The following is a 17494-nucleotide window of genomic DNA, read 5'->3' on the forward strand; positions in this document are numbered from 1 at the left end:
GCTGATGTACCACCACCGCAACAGCCATTCCTTCAGGTATACACAATAAAATCAAATTAAAAATAGTCATTTGTCATAATAAAAGTCGAAACACAGAAAATACAAAATTTCACCTCACTGCTTCGCTGCTTCAGGGACCTTTCATGACTGCTGTCTCCTATCTGATACATTTGTGCAGAAAGGTTAACTGGATAGAAAACCGCTCACTTTCTAAATAGCAGTGTGTGTGTGGAGTGTCGTGGAGTGTCAAACACACTCCATCTTTTACAGTGGATTACAATTATAATTTTTTATAATTTAATTATAATTTGTAATTATAATTTTATGTTACGCCAAAAACACACCCATGAATAATTAAGAGAATACATCCAACCTTTTTGTGTCCAGCACCCCATTTCAAGCCCAGCTTGCAAGCCTTCTACATAGATAAATAGCTAGCTATACTATTCTAAAGGTAGTTACACACACCCAAAAACAGATCTGTGGCCATAAAGTGTAAACCAAACATACAGATCATGAATTGAAATTCCATACTGGATTGGTCAAGGCACCGATTAACAATCACCGCAACTGCTGCTGTTGCCCAACAGGGTGCCATTGGAAACTGGGCTACTGTTGGACAATGAAGAAGAAGAGGATGGGAATGGAGGCAGTGGGACAGGAGGAAAATTAGGAGTGTGAAAGTGAGAGTCCAAACTTGGCAGTATGACTGGTAAAGGGTGAGCGAGCTGATCTGATGGAGAGGAAAAAGGTAGACATACTGTGTGTACAAATGATAGGGATGTAAGGCGAGGAGCATCAAAGGTGGACTTCAACATCATGGTGTGGATGGGAGGAGAAATGGTATTGGAGTCATTCTAAAAGAAGCATACATTAAGAGCATGTTGGAGGCTAAGTGAGTGTCTGACTGGGTGATGAGTGTGAAGTTGGAAATCGAAGGGGTGATGATGAATATCCTCAGTGCATATGCCCTCAGGTAGGTTGTGAAATGAAAGGGCAAGAGGATATCTGGATTAATTTCGATGATGATTGCGAATGTGCCTAACGAAGAAAGAGTAGTGATTGGCACGTCCGTTAATGGGCATGATGATGAAGAGAATAGAGGCGATGAGTAAGAAATGGCTAGACATGGTGTCAAGGAGAGGACTGTGGAAGGGCAGATGGTGGTAGATTTTGCAAAAAAGATGAAAATGGTTGTTGTAAATACTTATTTTAAGAAGATGGAGGAGGACATGGTAACATATAAGAGTAGAGGAAGGTGCAAACAGACACACTACATGCAGCAGATGCAGCGTAAAAGAAACTGGAGAATGTAAGAGCCTAGTAAGACACCATGGGTGGTTTCTTCTGTGAATTTGGAGGTGAAGAAGAGGAAGAGAGTGGGAGCTAAACTAAGGATCATATGGTTGTTTTGATGGACGCTACAACCACAACCTGTGAGGAGTTTCTTCAGTTTTTTATTGATAAGGTTTCATCAGTCAGACAGAACGCTGATCAGAGCTGTAATGTTGAGTTGTCTGCTCCTCGTGCACATTCTGCTGTGCTCGAACAGTTTGAGCCAATTTCTTTTGCATCTCTTGTCCTTTTGATGTTGTTCCAGCTAAGGTGCTGAAGGAGGTTTTTAATACTGTTGGGGCGGGTCTCCTAACTTTTATCAATGCTTGTCTTAGATCAGAGTCTGTTCCAGCTGCTTTTAAACATGCTGTGGTTCGACCTCTTCTTAAAAAAACCTCACCTGGACTCATCAATTTTATCCAATTTTAGACCTGTGTCTCATTTGCTATTTCTATCTAAGGTTTTAGAAAAGGTTGTCTTTTTACAGTTAGAATCATTTTTAGAAGACAATCTCGTCCTTGAAAAATTCCTATCTGGGTTTAGATCGCGACACAGCACTGAGTCAGCACTTTTAAAAGTTCATAATGATATTACTCTGTCGGTGGATGCAGGGAATCCTGCTGTGCTGGTTCTGTTGGACCTCACAGCAGCCTTTGATACTGTGGATCACAGTACTTGTTTCCCGGTTGGAACATTTATTGGCATTCATGGTACTGCACTTAAGTGGTTTAGATCATATTTGGCTGAAAGGAGCTTTTCTGTGATGATTGGGGACCTTTCCTCATCAACTGCTCTTCTATGCTGTGGAGTGCCGCAGGGATCTGTCCTTGGGCCGATTCTATTTTCTTTGTACATTCTGCCATTGGGGTCAATTATAACCCAGCACAACCTGTCCTTTCATTGTTATGCAGATGATCTGCAAATCTATCTGCCTGTGAGGACTAATGGGAGTGATGCTTTGTCATCATTATTTAATTGTATTCATGATGTAAAGCAGTGGCTGTCCCAAAACTTCCTTTACCTGAATGATGGTAAAACTGAGATCATGGTGTTTGAGTGCACTGGCATAGCAAATGTGGTAACACCAAATTTTGGTGCTTTGGCTAACTATGTAAAACCAGCTGTCAAGAATTTGGGAGTGATATTTGACAGCTGTTTGAGGTTCGATCAACAGATAAATTCTGTTGTCAAAGCTAGTTTTTTCCAACTTCGCCTTTTGGCTAAAATAAAGCACTTTCTCAGTAGACGTGATCTTGAGACAGCCATTCATGCTTTCATCAGCTCCAGACTTGATTATTGTAATGCACTTTATTCGGGCATTAATCACTCGTCTCTTGCACGTCTCCAGTTGGTGCAGAATGCTGCTGCTCGTCTTTTGACAAACACTTTTAGACGTGAGTGTATTACGCCCGTCCTGTACTCACTCCACTGGCTGCCAGTTCGTTTTAGAATTGATATTAAAATTTTAATGTTTGTTTTTAAAGCTATTTATGGCCTTGCACCTCCCTACTTGTCTGAAATTTTAACTTTGTGCACCTACAGTAGGACATTAAGGGCGTCTGGCCAGCTTTACTTAGATGTTCCAAGGTCAAGATATAAACGCTGGTAGCTGGCCCGAGACTGTGGAATGAGCTACCTCTTGAGTCACGTACTATTCCTGACCTAGCACTTTTTAAATCTAAGTTAAAGACTTATTTATTTAAACTGGCTTTTAACACTTAGTGGGGAGGTGACATGTTCTGTTATTTTTATGTTCTTTTTTATGTGTTGTTTTAAAATTTTATTTTATATGTGTTTTATTTTTTGTAAATTTGTGTTTTTAATGTTAAGCACTTTGGACACCAGTCGGTGCTGTAAAGCGCTTTATAAATAAATGTTGATTGATTGATTGAAATGTTGAAGCTGAAGGAAACAGACTGTTATGTGAAATTCACAGAGGAAGTGAGACAGGCACTGGATGGGGTAAAGTGATTCTAGACAACTGGACAACTACCTCAGATATGGTGAAGGAGTGAGCTAGGAAGGGCAGAATGAATTGCATTGTGTTTGTGGATTTAGAGAAGACTTCGAGCAGGGTGCCAAGTGAAGAGTTGTGGTATTGCATTAGGAAGTCTGGAGAGGCTGAGAGGTACTTGAGGTTGGTGCAGGGTATGTGCAGAAGATGAGGCTAAATACTTGGTTTCAGCTGTCCAAAGTAATGGAGACTGTGTTAGAAATGTGAAGAAGAGAGTGGAGGCAGAGTGAAGTGGGTGGAGAAAGGTGTCAGGAGTGATCTGTGACAGAAGGGTATAGCCAAGAGTTAAAGTGAAAGTTTACAAGATGGTAGTGAGAACAGCTAAACTGTACAGCTTAGAAGCAGTGGCACAAACAAAAAGACAGGAAACACTTGGTTAGGATTAGGAATGAACATATCAGAGAGACAGAACAGGTAGGACAGTTTGGAGCCAAGGTCTGAGAGGTAAGATTGAGATGGTTTGGACATGTGCAGAGGAGGGACCTAGGGTATATAGGGAGAAGGATGCTGAGGATGGAACTACCAGTCAGGAGGAGAAGAGGGAGGCCAAAGGGGAGGTTTATGGCTGTGGCAAAGGACGACATGCAGGTGGTTGGTGTGACAGAGGAAGATGTAGAGGACAGGATGAGATGAAGATGAATGATCCGCTGTTGTGACCCCTTACTGGAGGAACCAAATGAAGAAGAAGAAGAAAAGGAAGAAGCTATAGTCCAAAAATCATGCCCTATATTGCACGATTTTGTATGTTGCTGAGGGCCATATGAGTTATTTAAATAAAAAATCAAACTAACTTGAGTGATTCAAAAAATTCAGAGCTAAAATTCACAACCACGTCCACTAACAACATGTGAGCATCCACCTGAGTGAATAACCAATGTCATTTTACTTCAGCAACATGTCATCAAAGCACTGCCGAGCTTCAGCTTTAGTGACTAAACAATTCACATAGTTAACTCAGTATGTAATTCTATGTAGGACACGTGCTGTGCATGAGAAAGAGCAGTACATGTTTAAAGTCACAGTGCTCAGTGCACCATGAGCAATACTTTACGTAAGTGTGCTGCAGTGCTGAATGAGTTAATATGGTTACAATCACCTCAAACTGAGCGAGTGTGATCGAAAGATGTGGACTGACAGTTTTGTGTCTGTAGGTGGTGCTGTGGGGGCAGAGCAAAGATGAGCTGCACCATAGGATTTACTCCCAACAGCCAATCAGGGGCTGGGAGGGTCATCCTGCCCACACCTACGGAGAGATAATTCACTCCTCCCTGGTGTCTCTGTGCAGCAACTACACACAGGTAACATGGAAACACACACTAGGAGCCGCCTGCCCCCCTGAGCCAAGTCGTGATAGTGCTGCCACTTGGCTGAGCCATATACCACTTCATCATTTGGCTCATATACCACGCCAACTGTTGGCTAATGTTACAAATATATGTTCTACATTCCATCCTCTCACAGCAGATGATGAAAGGATTAGGGTTTGGGTTTGTCTCACAACTGCAAAGTTTGTAAGTGAAATGAATCAATGCACCAGTAGCCTGACCTACATATGCAGCCCGAATGCTTTACTTTATCCATGAACAAACATTTCCATGAACAAGGAACAAAAGATGATAAATCTTGTAAACATTGTCCCTTATATCATAAATTCATAAAAAAAAATCCATCAACTTCCATAATTCCAACCCCAACACCGTCACCTCCTCAGTCACCAAACATCATTAATAGTGACATAACTGTCTTACATTTCAGCAGCTGCATTCATTTTTCTTCTAGTTTACTGTATTCACTCGTAAAAATTTATCCTTATACAGTTTTGTTGAACTTGTAAACATTTGTACATTTAATTTCTTCAGTCAGTGCATTCCAAAGCTTAACTCCATACACAGAGGGACATTTCTGTTTCATAGTAGTTTGTGAGTACTTAACCCGAAAGTTATATTTTCTTCAAGGTCAAGTGGCCTGTGTAACAACACTGAATAAATTTTGGACTTCATCTGGTAAAATACTACACTTAGCTTTCCACATAACAGCAATTTGTGAGTCAACAAACTCTTTAAATTCTAATCCAATTACATTTTTTCCGCAAATCTGATTGGTTAATCGTGTGGGATTTCAGACCATAAAATATCACATATACGGTGGCAAAATATTAAAAACAGTTTTACTTTTAATGTATTAGTCCGTGCCCTGACCGTGCGCACTGCTGTGCAAATGTAAATAATTGCGCTGTCACCTGAAGGCGACAGAAACTAGTGCAGCGAGGACGATGCTGAACTGCGTGGATTTAACTGGATTGATTAATGGATTTAACTCAGTGCAGCTGATGAGATGGAGAAATCTGTGGATCTGCTCACAGAATTTCTCTAATTAATTAATTAATTAATTAATTAATTTGTCTAATTAAGAGTCCATAATAAAACCAATAAGCTAAAAAAGACTGATAAAATGGCAAATAAAATCACTCAAATAAACAACAACAACAACAACACAACTCAAAACAACACAAAGTCATGCAAATAAATTAGACACAGTTTGAACAATGCTTTTTTTTTCTTTTAAAGGTAGCTGGCTCTGTGACATAGGCTCTTTCTTTTTTGTTGACTATTCTTCAGATTAGTGGTACTGTTATATGTATTTCCCCAGACTTCAGCTCAGTAACTGAAGTATGGGAGAATCATTGAGCAACACAACATGCACAACAAATTACTTTCAAACAAATCTTTTACTTTAAATAAAATACCAATACTTTTACTAACTTTCTTTGTCATGTAATCTATGTGGGCTTTCCAATTAAATTTTTCATCCAACAATACACCAAGAAACTTAACTTAATTAACTCTTTCAATAATAACTCCATCAACAGTAATTTTCACATCATCATTCTTCCTTCGATTACCAAAAATCATATAGTTCCACATCCTGTTATTCATCCTGTGCCTTGTGATATTTGGCTCAGGAGGGCAGATGGAGCCCAGCAGCACGTTCAGAAAGGTGAGCCAAGGTACAACTCACGTTTCCAAAGGGAAAGAGGAAAAAAAAATAATAATAATTTTCTAGATTGTTAGCTATGATGTACTCTGTCTCTGTGGGAAACAAGACCGCAGGCCATGCCTCAGTCACTCCCATCCAATCATCTGTGTCCGCCTATCCTAAACATCTGTTCATTCATCTGTTTTCATATGTTCATTTGTACTCAAAGGAGACCAGTGAACACTTCCTGGTGTTATTCTCCTTCCACCTCCTGATCCTCTCTGTGGACCACTCACGGCAAGACTTCAGTTATCAGGTACTTTGTCTGTTTCCATGTTGACATATCATTTCGAACTTTGAAATCCATCCATTTTCTATACCCGCTTACTCCAATTAAACTGTTGTACAGTGCTCAGACCTGGCACTTGACTGTAAAAGAAGTTGCACAGGCCAAGGTGGTTTGGAGCAGTTTTTTGAGGACGATGGGAGGGTATAAACAACAGAAGGATGATGGGGTTGGGAGTGTGAACGGCAAAAACCAGCAGTGGAAGTTTAAATTCTCAAATGCGAACCTGCACCGTATTACTGGAACATCAGTCAAGTCCTTTTGCTTAAAACAGCAATTAAAATACCTGGTGCACGTCTGCAGGATGCACAACGGCTGTATTAGAAAACAAATATTGTTTGATAAACGTTCCCTGAGTTGGGCCAGATTAGAAAAACTGCTGGGTATGGATGCACAGCAGTTGAGGAGAAAAATGATGGACAGAACAAAACTTTCACCTCCTACTGGAAACTACTGGAAAAGTAGATGCATGCTAAGGAGCTACGTCTCCAGACAGGGGAAGTTGATGACTATGAATTAAAGGTCACAGGGGGGTGGAGCCTATCTCCGCAGTCATGGAGCATGAGGTTGGGTACACCCTGGACAGAACACCAGTCTGTCACACATATAGACAAACACATTCACACCTGCAAGCACACCTACAGACAATTTAAAGTTTCTAGTCCACCTAACCTGCATGTCTTTGGATGTGGGAGGAAGCCAGTGCACCCGGAGGGAACCCACACAAGCATTGGGAGAACATGCAAACTGCACACGGAAAGGGCGGGAAGCAATCCCATGACCTTCGTGCTGTGAGGCATCAGTGCTAACCACTAAGACGCCCATCACACCAAAACCCCGTCACACATAGTAAGAATGCGTAGGAACCACGCCGACACGGCAAAAATGGCCATAATCAGGATGCAGTCGGGAGGGAAAGAGGCATGTTGACTGTGGGCGGATCCCTTCCAGAATGTCTCATTCACACCTGCACGGTCGCATCCAAAGCATATTTAGACAACAGTTAGATGACAGACTGCTGTCAGACAGCCATAAAAAGTGCCGAAGACTGTCCGATGTACTGAACATCGGAGTACATCCAACGTATGGACCAGATTCACACCATATGTGTCAAAGTCAGTATTGGTGCTGTCACTCACACACTCCCATGTAATCACATCTTTGCTCATCCTCTCTTTCCCAATCGCTCACTGACTTCACAGCAGGAGACTGAACACGTGGGTGCGTGTATAGAACATGTGATGAAATGATGAAACGATCGCTCAGCTGTGTGTGTGTTCATAACGGCTGAATGAGCCACTATGTGGGCATACGGGCTGCACATGCACACGTGTGCACTGCTGTCAGCGCTGGCTCTCCATTTAGAGTACACAAAAAGGCTGCAGAAAAGGCTGAAGAACATGACAGTTCTGATACCTGCTTCTGTGAAACAGCTGGAGATAAAGAGGAGGTGCTGAACATTTTGTCCCTTCACTGTCCTTGATCACCTCCTGGTGTACACTCCGGCGAAATCAAATCAAATATTTATTTATATAGCACCAAATCACAACAAACAGTTGCCCCAAGGCGCTTTATATTGTAAGGCAAAAGCCATAAATAATTATATTGTAAGGCAAAAGCCATAAATAATTACGTAAAAACCACAATGGTCAAAACGACCCCCTGTGAGCAAGCACTTGGCGACAGTGGGAAGGAAAAACTCCCTTTTAACAGGAAGAAATCTCCAGCAGAACCAGGCTCAGGGAGGGGCAGTCTTCTGCTGGGACTGGTTGGGGCTGAGGGAGAGAACCAGGAAAAAGACATGCTGTGGAGGGGAGCAGAGATCAATCACTAATGATTAAATGCAGAGTGGTGCATACAGAGCAAAAAGAGAAAGAAACACTCAGTGCATCATGGGAACCCTCCAGCAGTCTAAGTCTATAGCAGCATAACTAAGGGATGGTTCAAGGTCACCTGATCCAGCCCTAACTATAAGCTTTAGCAAAAAGGAAAGTTTTAAGCCTAATCTTAAAAGTAGAGAGGGTGTCTGTCTCCCTGATCCGAAGTGGGAGCTGGTTCCAGAGGAGAGGAGCCTGAAAGCTGAAGGCTCTGCCTCCCATTCTACTCTTACAAACCCTAGGAACTACAAGTAAGCCTGCAGTCTGAGAGCAAAGCGCTCTATTGGGGCGATATGGTACTATGAGGTCCCTAAGATAAGATGGGACCTGATTATTCAAAACCTTATAAGTAAGAAGAAGAATTTTAAATTCTATTCTAGAATTAACAGGAAGCCAATGAAGAGAGGCCAATATGGGTGAGATATGCTCTCTCCTTCTAGTCCCTGTCAGTACTCTAGCTGCAGCATTTTGAATTAACTGAAGGCTTTTTAGGGAACTTTTAGGACAACCTGATAATAATGAATTACAATAGTCCAGCCTAGAGGAAATAAATGCATGAATTATCAGCGTCACTCTGAGACAAGACCTTTCTAATTTTAGAGATATTGCGCAAATGCAAAAAAGCAGTCCTACATATTTATTTAATATGCGCATTGAATGACATATCCTGATCAAAAATGACTCCAAGATTTCTCACAGTATTACTAGAAGTCAGGGTAATGCCATCCAGAGTAAGGATCTGGTTAGACACCATGTTTCTAAGATTTGTGGGGTCAAGTACAATAACTTCAGTTTTATCTGAGTTTAAAAGCAGGAAATTAGAGGTCATCCATGTCTTTATGTCTGTAAGACAATCCTGCAGTTTAGCTAATTGGTGTGTGTCCTCTGGCTTCATGGATAGATAAAGCTGGGTATCATCTGCGTAACAATGAAAATTTAAGCAATGCTGTCTAATAATACTGCCTAAGGGAAGCATGTATAAAGTGAATAATATTGGTCCTAGCACAGAACCTTGTGGAACTCCATAATTAACCTTAGTCTGTGAAGAAGATTCCCCATTTACATGAACAAATTGTAATCTGTTAGATAAATATGATTCAAACCACCGCAGCGCAGTGCCTTTAATACCTATGGCATGCTCTAATCTCTGTAATAAAATTTTATGGTCAGCAGTATCAAAAGAAGCACTGAGGTCTAACAGAACAAGCACAGAGATGAGTCCACTGTCTGAGGCCATAAGAAGATCATTTGTAACCTTCACTAATGCTGTTTCTGTACTATGATGAATTCTAAACCCTGACTGAAACTCTTCAAATAGACCATTCCTCTGCAGATGATCAGTAGCTGTTTTACAACTACCCTTTCAAGAATTTTTGAGAGAAAAGGAAGGTTGGAGATTGGCCTATAATTAGCTAAGATAGCTGGGTCAAGTGATGGCTTTTTAAGTAATGGTTTAATTACTGTCACCCTTAAAAGCCTGTGGTACATAGCCAACTAATAAAGATAGATTGATCATATTAAGATCGAAGCATTAATTAATGGTAGGGCTTCCTTGAGCAGCCTGGTAGGCATGGGGTCTAATAGACATGTTGATGGTTTGGAGGGAAGTAACTAATGAAAATAACTCAGACAGAACAACCGGAGAGAACGAGTCTAACCAAATACCGGGATCACTGAAAGCAGCTAAAGAGAACGATATGTCTTTGGGATGGTTATGAGCAATTTTTTTCTGTAATAGTTTAAAATTTTATTAGCAAAGAAACTCATGAAGTCATTACTAGTTAAAGTTAAAGGAATACTCGGCTCAATGGAGCTCTGACTCTTTGTCAGCCTGGCTACAGTGCTGAAAAGAAACCTGGGGTTGTTCTTATTTTCTTCAATTAGTGATGTGTAGTAAGATGTCCTAGCTTTACGGAGGGCTTTTTTTTATAGAGCAACAGACTCTTTTTCCAGGCTAAGTGAAGATCTTCTAAATTAGTGAGACGCCATTTCCTCTCCAACTTACGGGTTATCTGCTTTAAGCTGCGAGTTTGTGAGTTATACCATGGAGTCAGGCACTTCTGATTTAAGGCTCTCTTTTTCAGAGGAGCTACAGCATCCAAAGTTGTCCTCAATGAGGATATAAAACTATTGACGAGATAATCTATCTCACTTACAGAGTTTAGGTAGCTACTCTGCCTTGTGTTGGTATATGGCATTGGAGAACATAAATGGACAATAAATGTCCATTTAGGTTTTTTTTATCAGTATATACCTGCATTGCCAGATTTTATTCATTCCAGTGGACTTCTTTTGCTGGCAGTGGGCCAATGTTCCTCATGCGCAAAACATTCGTCAGATGCAGCCATTCTAGCGAACTTTATTTATTTTTTATTGGCCACTCCAGCATACGCAGCACAACACAACTCTGTACACCACAATGTCTGGTTGGATTATTGGTGAGTGGCATGTCACATGGGATTTATTTATGCCGTGGTAGATTCCAGCACAGAGCACAGCCAGGTGAGAGGGTTTTCACCGTAGGCTGTGGTCCCTGGCTCCTGTCTGTCCTGCACTGTGAAATGCTCCTGGGGCCATGCCGGAGATGAGATTCAAGTTTAATAATGTTGTCATGGGCTGGTGAAACAGTTCCACGTCATACCTCCTACAGAGTTAGAAGGTGATCAGGTAATATGTATATTATGTACGAGGGCTGTCAATAAAGTAACGGTCCTTTTTATTTTTTTCAAAAACTAAATGGATTTCATTCATATGTTTTTACGTCAGACATGCTTGAACCCTCGTGCGCATGCGTGAGTTTTTCCATGCCTGTCGGTGACGTCATTCGCCTGTGAGCACTCCTTGTGGGAGGAGTCATCCAGCCCCTCGTCGGAATTCCTTTGTCTGAGAAGTTGCTGAGAGACTGGCGCGTTGTTTGATCAAAATTTTTTCTAAACCTGTGAGACACATCGAAGTGGACACGGTTCGAAAAATTAAGCTGGTTTTCAGTGAAAATTTTAACGGCTGATGAGAGATTTTGAGGTGATTCTGTCGCTTTAAGGACTTTTCACGGTGCGAGACGTCGCGCAGCGCTCTCAGGCGGCGTCATCAGCCTGTTCAAGCTGAAAACCTCCACATTTCAGGCTCTATTGATCCAGGACGTCGTGAGAGAACAGAGAAGTTTCAGAAGAAGTCGGTTTCAGCATTTTATCCGGATATTCCACTGTTAAAGGAGATTTTTTTAATGAAAGACGTGCGGACGGATCCGCGCGTCGGGCCGCAGCCGACGCGGTGCAGCGGCACAGGAAAAACACCTCCGTGTTGATAACCATTTGTAAAATCCAGGCGGCTTTTGATGGCTTTCAGTGGAGTGAGTATATGAGAAATTGTTTAACAGGCAGGACATGTTCCAACTTGTCCTTAAGGCTTTCAACAGAGGTGTTTTTCCTGTGGCGGAGCGCTGCGGCGGCTGCATCCCGACGCGCGGACCCGTCCGCACGGACCCGTCCGCACGTCTTCATTAAAAAAATCTCCTTTAACAGTGCAATATCCGGATAAAATGCTGAAACCGACTTCTTCTGAAACTTCTCTGTTCTCTCACGACGTCCTGGATCAATAGAGCCTGAAATGTGGAGGTTTTCAGCTTGAACAGGCTGATGACGCCGCCTGAGAGCGCTGCACGACGTCTCGCACCGTGAAAAAGTCCTTAAAGCGACAGAATCACCTCAAAATCTCTCATCAGCCGTTAAAATTTTCACTGAAAACCAGCTTAATTTTTCGAACCGTGTCCACTTCGATGTGTCTCACAGGTTTAGAAAAAATTTTGATCAAACAACGCGCCAGTCTCTCAGCAACTTCTCAGACAAAGGAATTCCGACGAGGGGCTGGACGACTCCTCCCACAAGGAGTGCTCACAGGCGAATGACGTCACCGACAGGCGTGGAAAAACTCACGCATGCGCACGAGGGTTCAAGCATGTCTGACGTAAAAACATATGAATGAAATCCATATAGTTTTTGAAAAAAATAAAAAGGACCGTTACTTTATTGACAGCCCTCGTATATGTATATTACAGTGGTGAATCCATTCAAGTGCGAGCCTCTGACACATGCAATGATGCATTGATGTGCACAAGACAGCCCATGGTGTCACAGATATGGCACAATATTTTACATTATTTATGTCACCCATGGGAAGGGATGGAAATGTATCTCTACTGTAAGGTCTAATATGGATATAACAGCCTATAATGCAGTAGTACTCGAGATGCGCTCGTGGTGTGTTCAGGTGCATTCAGGATATTCGGCCCATGACAGAAACATACCGAACGTCCCCCAAATGTGATCAAAATGTGGCAGACCAAACGGTCTCCCCCCTAAAAATTGGTCTGCCCTGCCTCCACTGCGCATGAATCATTTGGGACCACAGCAGCTCGTCTGGGAAAGAGTCTGTTCACCCAAAGCGATCAAATGGATTAATGGGATTATTAACCATCGCATGACAAGGTAAGGTGTCAGTTTTTAGCAGAAACAAGGCCGTTTTAAGCAGAAACAGGTGAAATTTTGTGACACTTTGAAATGAGCAACATGCAGCGAATGCAGCAGCTAGCAGCTTGTGTAGCTGCAGTGCTCTGATCGCTTCCTCTGTCTTTTATGATGAAATGATTGTTGTACAAAAGCTTCAGATATGTGTCACTAAGATAGATGATGAAGCAGAAAAGAAGTGATAATAGGTGAACCACGGCTAATGATGCATGCGCAGTGAAGGCAGGACAGGCCGATTTTTAGGGGGGACCGTTTGTTCAGCGACACTGGTTTCACGCCATCTGATTGTTTAGAATATGCAGTCAGGCTGTGGTCAGATGGTACTTCGACTGCCGTTCGAAATTTTTCCACTTTGATTGCGCCAAGAATGTTTTGAACATGTGCAAAACATTCAAGGTGGCCGCATGACTGTGCCTGACTGTTTAGACTGTGCTCATAATGCTGTCCGATGGCCACGAATGCACCTCGACACCTCCTGAATGTAGGTCGAATTTCCATTTGGACAGGATTCAGGCTCATTCGCCCTCTAGTATGATGGGGGTATAAGGCACCGTGCCACCCTAGAACTTTGAAATGTAGCAGTTATTTATAACAGACTTGATGGCAATAATAATCAGTGTTGTAGTCAAGTCCACCTCTCCCAAATTAAGGAACACCATTGAATGAGTGTTAAACAATAACTGCAAAGCTGTAAAAATAAAGACAGAAAACTGTGGTTTTGGGTGGTTCAGTGGGCAATGTTCTTGTCAAATTCCTCAAAGTCTGCAGTCAGAATTATATGTGCAAAACACGAATTATGAAGCGCAAAATACGACAACGGAGACGCCGGACTGTTGAACAACTGAAGTCGTACATCAAGCAAGAATGGGAAAGAATTCCACCTACAAAGCTTCAACAGTTAGTGTCTTCAGTTTCCAAATGCTTACTGAGTGTTGTTAGAAGGAAAGGTGATGTAACACAGTGGTAAACATACCACTGTCCCAGCTTTTTTGAGAAACATTGCAGGCATCAATTTCAAAATGAGCAAATATTTGCACAAAAACAATAAAGTTTATCAGTTTGAACATTAGATATCTTGTCTTTGTGGTGTATTCAATTGAATATAGGTTGAAGAGGATTTGCAAATTATTGTATTCTGTTTTTATTTACATTTTACACAACGTCCCAACTTCATTGGAATTTGGGTTGTAGCATGTCATATTGATGCGATTGAGAAGTTTTGAGTCTCACCCACAAAAAGTACAGCATGGATCTCTATCCTTTTCATTTTGACAAACCATCATTTCTTAAGATTGTGTGTTTGACTCACTGGATGCAATGTTGAAAAATGATGGTTTATGTATAGGGTGTCTCAAAAAATGTACTCAGAAGTACTCTGAAATATGAATACCGGGAAATGATTTTACTGGGCAATAATGGTGTTTTTCTCATTTCAGGAACCCTAAAGTTTGTTCTGCAAGACAATAAACTCCAGCAAAAATGCTGCAGTTGACCCTAATTCAGAGAACAAAAATCATTGGCTGACTTACATCTTTTCCATTCAGTCTCAGAGTGAAGTAACTCCCTAGCAAATGGTGGTTTTCCGGAAAACTGGAGACAGATGATTTGTTTCTTGGGAAATTTCAGGCGAGGAGGTTACATTTATCATGTGGTGTAAAAGATAAAGGGTTAAAACATCAAAAAGGAAAGACTGAAGTAAAAACTGTGCACTGGGGAGAAAGAAATTACATGCTTCGGTCACGTGGTCATGCAGAAAATGTCTGATAATATTGATTATTTTTTCTGTGCTGTCAAAATACTTTTGGGTACATTTTTTTGAGCCACCCTGTATACATGTGAATGTACAATGCTGCCAACTGGCTACTTGGCGGGCTGATCGGGCTTACAGGGTTAAGAGAACCCAGTGGTTCCTATAAAGTTCATTATACTGAATGTTTTGGAACATACTATAATACTGACAGAATACAATAATGTAATGTCTGATGTGTCTGCAAGTTTGGCACAAACATCAACCTGCATCAGTACAAACAGTAGATGAGTCGACTGTGACACAGTGACATGATCTGATGCCCTCTGCCGTTTTTGGAGCAGTGACCATACTTTTCCATAAAGTCTGTCTTGACTGTTCCTGCAGGGCGTCCTTCCTCTTTCTGGACTTTCCTTCAGAGTTGTGTCCACGGATTCTGACACGCCACATTCACCACACATGTTTGAGATAAGCAGTGAGTTGGTGGAAAACATTAAATGCACCTCACATTTGCTAACACCACAAAAAGCACCCAACACCTTTATGACTCTTCTTCCATCCAGGTCCAGTTGTCGAGTCCAAGATATTCAAATGTTCCAGTGCTGCAGAGTTACAAAAATGGATGGAGCACATAGAAGAGAGGACATACAAGTCAAAGATACTACCCATGAGCCCCTCCCATTGCCCTCTGTCCTATCTGGTACCAAATTGTTTTAAACACAACACAGAAAACTGAAGATTTGTCCACATCACATTACAGTGACACTGTTATTGCTGAAGTCCCTGAAACGACTCAACACATTTCCAGTTACCCTGTGATGAGCACTGGAAAAGAGAAGAGCTGAAGAAGTACATACTCCAAGCTCCAATCTGGCAGTGGGAGGGTTCCCCCATACAGCACATGGGACCACCAGGATACTTATCCATAGTTCACATCATTAACTCACACAGACAGGTAAGAAATATGACAGTACCACAGCGTTCATTCTGTAACACCTGGACATTTTGAAAAATTGTATGTCAGTCTTAATCTTGTGTGTCTGTTAAAGTTGCATTCGCCTCCACCGAGTATGTCACAGCATGTTTCAACCTGTACCCGTTACTCATTTTATTTATGTATTCATGCATGCATGTATGTAAAATTTTGACCCTGTGTGGATTAGAGAGGACCCAAAATAAATTCAAGCTTCATGTTTTTTAAGTCATTAATGATGTTTGCTGTATAATAAGGGTCATTCCATGTCAATTCAAAGAATATTTGAGGGGCCTCACACACTTTGTCTCAGATTTTCTTTAAATTTTAATCAAATATTCCCAGACTATTCAGAACAACAAATCTGACGTTTGAGGCCTGTAGGCCAAGTAGTTTCTGAGAAATGGTCAATTTAGTGTGCATGGGGTTTGCTGTTTTTAGGCAAAAATTATGGCCGTCATTTCTGGAGCCATGTTCAAGGTAGAATATCTCAGCAAATAATGGACTTAGAGGCCTGAAATTTTCTGTGGCAGTTGTCATGGACACCCAGACTTGGACTATAGTCAAACAACAGACATTGACACTAAACTGTGAAGTTTATGTATGCTCAAACTATGGAAAATATTACATTGACTATTGTGAGCATTCATGTTTGAGACACTGAAGTAACTGTTTACCACAGATATGCCAAATTTACATATTTCATAGCCGGTATAGCTGGCATTAAGGAGCCAAGAAATGGAAAGGCTTCTTTGAGGGGAATGGTATGTGTCTCAAACATGGATGCTCACAATAGTCAATGTAATATTTTCCATAGTTTGAGCAAACATAAACTTCACAGTTTATTGTCAATGTCTGTTGTTTGACTATAGTCCAAGTCTAGGTGTCCATGACAACTGCCACAGAAGATTTCAGGCCTCTAAGTCCATCATTTGCTGAGATATTCTACCTTGAACATGGCTCCAGAAATGACGGCCATAATTTTTGCCTAAAAACGGCAGACTCCATGCACACTAAATTGGCCATATCTCAGAAACTACTTGGCCTACAGGCCTCAATCTTCAGATCTGTTGTTCTGAATAGTCTGGGAATATTTGATTAAAATTCGAGGAAAATCTGAGACAAAAGGAGTGATAGGCCCTCGTTGAATTGACATGGAATGACCCATAATTTCTCCCTGACAAAAAGAACAGTTCAAAGAAAAGGCCAAAAATTACATTCATGTCCACTGTGAGTATGTAAACGCCCCACCACAGCTGTACATGAGGATTTTAATTGTTTTGAGACAAATTGCAGTAACAAAATGCATAATTCTACAACCATTGTGTTTTAGGAGCTCTTTGCTTCCAAATCATCTGTCTCCAAATGATTGATGGAAAAAAATACAGTACAATGTGTAATAAATATACTCCACGTTTCCCCAAACATTTGCTTGCTACTGTAATAGTAAGTGATGAACATGTGAAGCTCCAGAGAATACAAATGCTGAACCATAACAGCTGAATGTTGTGTTTGAAGCATGGCCTTCCAGCTTTAGGTCAGAGATGTTTCATGTAGATGGCGTCCTTTTGTTTTTACACAGTCTGACGGACATCAGGTCAAGTAATCAGTCCATACTTTATTTATCCCAGCAGGGGAATCCAGTTGTCCAGTAGCTCAAACATTTCCATAAAATTGTTAAAAACTGTCATAAATTAATAAAA

The 17494-nt window shown here is 41.3% G+C and overlaps 1 protein-coding gene across 2 annotated transcripts in view; it reads left to right on the forward strand.

Annotated features, from left to right (window-relative positions):
• LOC117512005 (probable pleckstrin homology domain-containing family N member 1) overlaps nucleotides 1–17494 on the forward strand; it is a 48021-nt gene that overhangs the window by 13881 nt on the left and 16646 nt on the right. For both annotated transcript variants that reach the window (XR_004561180.1, XM_034171937.1), the window contains exons 3-7: nucleotides 4501–4647; nucleotides 6555–6641; nucleotides 15206–15293; nucleotides 15382–15518; nucleotides 15627–15773. Coding sequence is in view for 1 of the 2 variants with exons in the window: in XM_034171937.1 (XP_034027828.1) it covers nucleotides 4501–4647; nucleotides 6555–6641; nucleotides 15206–15293; nucleotides 15382–15518; nucleotides 15627–15773 (606 nt within the window). In the remaining variant the exon portion in view is untranslated. The remainder of the gene's footprint in view (nucleotides 1–4500; nucleotides 4648–6554; nucleotides 6642–15205; nucleotides 15294–15381; nucleotides 15519–15626; nucleotides 15774–17494) is intronic.

The sequence above is a fragment of the Thalassophryne amazonica genome, chromosome 6, assembly GCF_902500255.1.
Source record: "Thalassophryne amazonica chromosome 6, fThaAma1.1, whole genome shotgun sequence".
Classification (NCBI taxonomy): domain Eukaryota; kingdom Metazoa; phylum Chordata; class Actinopteri; order Batrachoidiformes; family Batrachoididae; genus Thalassophryne; species Thalassophryne amazonica.